This window comes from Argiope bruennichi, chromosome 8 (assembly GCF_947563725.1).
Source record: "Argiope bruennichi chromosome 8, qqArgBrue1.1, whole genome shotgun sequence".
Taxonomy (NCBI): domain Eukaryota; kingdom Metazoa; phylum Arthropoda; class Arachnida; order Araneae; family Araneidae; genus Argiope; species Argiope bruennichi.
Window position 1 is genome coordinate 71,452,213 of NC_079158.1, and position 6,180 is coordinate 71,458,392.

A 6,180-nucleotide genomic window follows, 5' to 3' on the forward strand; every position below is an offset into this window, starting at 1 on the left:
TTATTTTTTCGCCCCTTCATCGTTTTCATTTTAAAATGTGACAGATACACATTTATATATCTGCTTCATAATACTGCTAATACTGAAACCGGAGAAATTTATTATCTCTTATATAATGGAGGATTTAAGCATTTTGCAACTTTAGGCAATTCACATTGTGATGTCCATCTTTTAATAAACTAGCCAGTTTAATTTTACAATCAAATCATTATTAACTTAAAATCATGTTCATGATCTTAATTTTTAATTTTAATAACTTTGTAATAGTGCATATGAAGGGGCGAAAATAAACTAATAACGCAGAATTTATATATTTGCATAATATTATTGAAACAGATCCTTGATGTTTATAAACATTGTAACAATTAAATGATTGCAGTGAAATAGAAAAGTATTTTGTCAATTATATTTTTAAAAATAACTTTAATCCGAATATTATTATAATACTTTATTATTCACAAAATTTGGAGCTCAACTCTAAACCAAAATTAAAAATGTCAACAAAAAAATTTTAGGTTACCATTTTTGTTAGAATTTTATTTTGATATTTTACAATTCCTATCAAATTCAAAAATTTGTCCAAATAGCCATAACTGTCCCTCAAAGCAAGCTGCCTCAACTATACTTTTTATGTTATTTATAAAAATATGTATTCAGGGAACTGATTGATGTTGATTATAAAATGAATGCTCGACCATTTCTGAAATAAGTATTAAAATTTCTCAATATATCTGAAGTTTTATATAAATTAATTCTTTGCTTTTGTTTCAGAATACAGAAGTCATGTTTTGTCTTGACTGGAAATCCGGCTGGGATAATCAATTTTCCAACAAGGAAGCATCTTATTTTGATGTACCATCGTTTCTGGAAGAACAAAATGCTGTTAAAATAGCACAACCAAATCACGGCTCAATCAAAGAGGAAATCCCAGATGAAAGCTTTAATATTTATGGTCAAATTAGTTCCTTCAAAACTTCCAGTGCATTTGATGACTGGGCAAAACCACAATATAAATTAAGTGACTCGACTTCAAGTCATTCAAAAAGCCAGTTTTACCGAAGTAATTCCACTTCACCCAACTATTGGAAACACCAGCCTGAGTCTAATAATGTTATTTCAGATAATACATGGTCAAAGCGTCATGCTTACTCCAACATTTCCGTTACTAAAAATAACTCTACTTCATTCAAAAATTTGAAATGTCAATCTATACCTAATAACCCCATCACTTCAAATAACTCGACTTCAGTCGGTTTTTTAAAATGCCAGTCTGGTCTTAATAGTTCTATTTTATCTAACAATTTCAAACATCAACCCAGTTCTAATAATGCAGCCTCATCAGATAATTTGTCAAATTGTCCATCTATATCTAATATTTCCATGCCTAAAATTAACTCCACAACATTCAATTCTAGCTCTAATAATTTCATTACTTTAAATAATATTTCATTGAATGAATTAAAATTTCAACCTAATTCCAATTATAACACTGTATCTAGCAATTCAAATTGTGGGTCTTTCCCTAATAGTATTACTTCGTCTTCTGAATTATTGGAATCTCAGTCTAGCTCTAAAAAATTTTCTTCCACAGATTCTTTGAAGTTTAAACCTACCTCAAATAATTTCACATTATCTAACGATTTCTTAAAACATAAATCACCTACATACACTTTTAACGAATCTGAAAAATGGTCGTCATCAGAACTAAATACAAATACCTTCCCTACAGCTAATGACCTATTTAACCCTCCACCTGGATTGTCAAATTCAGCACTAACTTGTGAATGGATGAAATATCTATCGAATACAGACGATACTACTATATATAATGATTGTATAGAGCCACAACTTAAATCCAATAATTGTACTGTGGACACCATCAGTCATACTTCTTATCCTATTTCAAATAATTTCTCAGCAAACAATAACTATTTATCATCTGAATCTAATAATTTTGTTAGAAAAAATGCTTGGCTGGAACCTGAAACCAATTCTAATAATTCTGTTACCTGGTTAATGCCTGAACCCAATCCTGATTGTGAAATTTTGACGCCCCAACAACAGTTAACAACTATAAAGCAAGAATGTGACGTAAAGCCGGTTTTGACAGAACTGAAAACAGCTAAATATGACAGTCGTGATCGCGTCTTTTGCCACGATGATATCCAGATCCTCCCATCACCTGGCACAGAATACATATTCAACAGTTCTCCTGAAGAACTATTAAAAATTTGTGGGATAGATGATCTAATTCAAACATCCACAGAGGAATTTCTGATAACATCAGATGTCGATGACATCATTTCAGGTTTAAACGCCACTGGTATTAAATCCGAAACCCCAGTTATAAAAGAAGAGTCAATAATAAAGGAAGAAACTGTGAATCAGCATTTTAATAAAGAACCCAATAGTAATGTGAAATTGTTGAAAATATTACCTACTTTAAATCGTAAATATTTTAAATGTCCTCAATGCATTTATAATACTAATACCAGAGAGCATTTAGATGAACATATTAACAAAATACATTCATGTTCAAACATATATAAACATAACATGCTTTCTAATAACCGTGTAAAACCTCACAATGGAAAAACCAAGACTGTTGGCAATGGTCTTCAAGAAAGTTTGATAACATCCAAATCAAGCGACTGTCTTTACAAGTGCTCAAGGTGCAAATACAAGACACGTCGAATAGATCGTTACCAGAAACACAAAGAAGAAAAAACATGTGAGAAATTCTCTGACATGGACGATATTTGGCTTAAAGCATCAAAAACTTCAAATACCACAGCTGGTAAAGAAACCCCCGTATCGAAACGCTCATCTACTTACAATACCAAATCAAAACCTAACAAATGCAATCAGTGTTCTTATAGTTCAAACCGAAGTGACTGCTTGCAGAAACACATAGAAAAAGTGCATTCGAAAAGTATTTGCTACAAGTGCAACATGTGTACTTTTCAATCTAACTATAACAAAGAATATTATGAACATGTGAAAAGCCATTACGTTGGTCCTCCGTTCGTGTGCGATGTATGCTCTTATAAATCAAAGCTCATAACAGCTTTTGTTGCACATAGAGTAATTCATTCCGGAGATCGCCTTTTTTGTTGCACTTTATGTGCCTTTAGCTGTAAAAGGAAATATCATTTGAAAGGACATATGATCAGTCATTCCAGAGAGAAGAATTTCACTTGCAAATATTGTTTCAAAAAGTACAGTTACAAATGCAGTTTGGTCAGACATTTGAAAACAGCTTGCCGAGTATATGCCCCTGATTCTTAAACATTACTTTATTTCGTTTCTTATTAGTGCACATTTTTTCAGTAGGAAAAATGAAATTAAATATTACCTGGAAACATCCCGAGAGAGTGAATGTTAGAAATTCTACTTCTAGCTACATGTCTAAAGTACTATTTCGGTTTTCGATTTATTTTATACATGTCAAATTTATTTCACTGTATTTCAATATATCTATAAACAAATTCTAAAGAAAATTATATGATGTACAGTACAAACTTTTTAAAATGTCCTGTATATTTGTATCGCCTTTTCTACTTATTATCATTCCGAATTTAAAATTATAATATATATGTCATATTCTATTAGCAATCTTGGCTTAGTAATCAGTTTCTAAATCGTTTGAGATATCATGCACTTCCAATTGGATAAATTCTTTAAATGATACAAAGAATTATATTTCAGTCAATAAATATAATGTTGAAATTTTTTTTAAAAAATCTAAATTTTAATGCATTGCCCCCGGTTCTGTCAATCATATCTAGTAAAATATTCTTTATACTCTAATATTTTAAACTTAAAAAATTCTACGCTTCTGTAATTTAAACTGACTGAATAATGACGCTTCTAATTTCATTACTTTCAGCTAATCCACCAATGTCTCGAACAAATAATCTCCATTTATTTGTGAAAATTCCACAAGACAGCCATTAAAATGTTCTAAAATTTTGACATTCAAGTCAGCATTAGTCATAAAAAGGAGGAAATTATTTTGTTTGATGACATGAATCTGATTGGTAAGACAAGGAGTCTGCATAAAAACTTAAAATTATATTTTAAATAACACATTTATTAAGCATGAAATATAATTATGTAAGTGATTAAAAGCCCTTTTTCTGTAGGAAGTGTATAGCTATCTCTAATTGTTTAGAAAAAGATAATTATGCCAGGATTAGAATAGCATCCAATGTAATTTTATACCTTTTTATATGTATAAAGTTTTAAGCATTTATCTTGTGGTTTATGTTCATACTTTTTAGTGTTTCCATAACTTGTTTTACACGATATAAAATAAAAAATTATTATCACTTTGAAAATATTTTATTCATTGATTAATTGCTGTTGTTTATATGATGCTATATTATTCTATTGTTTACCAATGGATTCTAAAACCTTCCGCTCTTTTGCGGAATCGTCAGGATGGGTTGATTCGTCAAAACAGGGGTGAGAGGAAAAATGAAAGGAGGAGATGTTTACATTTAGCAATAAAGTAAACTTGGATTATTCGCGGACTTATGAGGTACAAATAATTCACAATACTGTCGGAAAATACTGTAATACTCTCAATACTGAAATACTCTCAATACTATACTAATTCACAATAAAATATTTTATTTACTGTAAGGAGCATTATGATAATTAAATTGAAGATTAAGTTAAAATTTGGTAACTTACTTTTTTAGAAAATAATAATGATTTTTTTATGTTAAAATGTTTTTTATATATATATAGTGAATTTTTTGACAATATTTTGTGATAGTTAATAGTTTACTCTATTTAAAACATTTTATTTTTCATTGAAGGAGTTGCTATAAATATAGAAAATATTAAGAATATTATAAATATCATTTTTAAATGATATGTTTAAAAATTTAGTTAATAATGATTTTCTTACTTAAAAATAATATCATTTTAAATATATCACATGAAATAATCAGCCGGATTTGAACTAGCATTTAAATCAGCCATATAAATAATCAATATGCAATTTTAATTTAAAATAAAATAATGCGATCAGAAATGACACAAACGTGAAAAAAAAGTATCTAATAGGACGGAAATCAAGGTTAAATAATTACGAATTTCGGAAATGTGCGCATTCTTCCGCGTCTCACAACTAATGAGATAGAATCGTCGGAAAGTGTTAGTCTCTAATTACTGAAACTAAAAAAACAATTATCCAAATTGTGAAACTCAATGAAGACTATTATTTAGAGGTGAAAGCAAGGGCATTTTCTTGATTATCACATTTAATATTTATTTATTGAACTAATTTTTCTAGAACCTATAAGGGCATTGTTCTTTGAAAAAGATTTTGATCAATGATGTGACGAGTAAAGTCACATATGTTCCGCCACTTTAATGTCTTAACCTTTCGCTATATCATAAAGAGGAGATTTCACTTCAGATGGCTTATTTGACTTATACTAGATCCCAAAACAAGGTGGATTAGGGTGAATTTTCCCACTAACGATGATTCTTTCACAGGAAAGGCAAAAAAAAAAAAGTATTTATGATTTATAATAACTTGTAAAAACTAAACAAATATTCTTACAGAGATTAACATAATGCTATAAGCAATTCTTTTTAGTATGCTTTCTTTTATTGGTGTTGATAGGAAACACTTTAGTTTCAGAAGCTGTTAATCATAAAGTTGAGTATTATATAATAATGTTTTAGATCCAATGTTAAGCACAATAATGTTTTAGATCCAACCTTAAGCATAATAATGTTTTAAATCCATCCTTAAGAGCAACAATGTTTTAGATCCATCCTTAAAGCATCCGCCATCCTTAGCAATGATATGCCCAAAGCAAGATAGAAAAAGCATGGTAACACATTTTTTATAGAAATCTGTTACAGTTTCCCAAGAATTGAGATACCAAACACAATGAAATTAGAGGAAGACTCATTATGGCTAGTGATAATTTTAACACAATATTGCAATATCCTGAAAATTTAAACACATTGCAAAAAATGATGGAAAAGATTTCTATCCTTATACAAGCAGTTTGAAGATTCTTTGAGCTTTTATTGGCCGTTGTTCTTTTATGCAAAAGTTGGATAATTAATGAGCATGACAGCCAGTCCCAATAACCCCTGTTTATACGGCTTAGTTCTGTGGTAATGGAATGATCGGCTGTAATTTAAAAGAAA

The 6,180-nt window shown here is 29.5% G+C and overlaps 1 protein-coding gene across 1 annotated transcript; it reads left to right on the forward strand.

Annotated features, from left to right (window-relative positions):
* The first annotated feature begins 2,556 nt into the window (after positions 1 to 2,556).
* On the forward strand, positions 2,557 to 3,288 carry LOC129980660 (oocyte zinc finger protein XlCOF15-like). Its single transcript, XM_056091040.1, has one exon. The coding sequence runs from the start codon at positions 2,557 to 2,559 to the stop codon at positions 3,286 to 3,288; it is 732 nt and encodes a 243-aa protein (XP_055947015.1).
* The last annotated feature ends 2,892 nt before the right edge of the window (positions 3,289 to 6,180 follow it).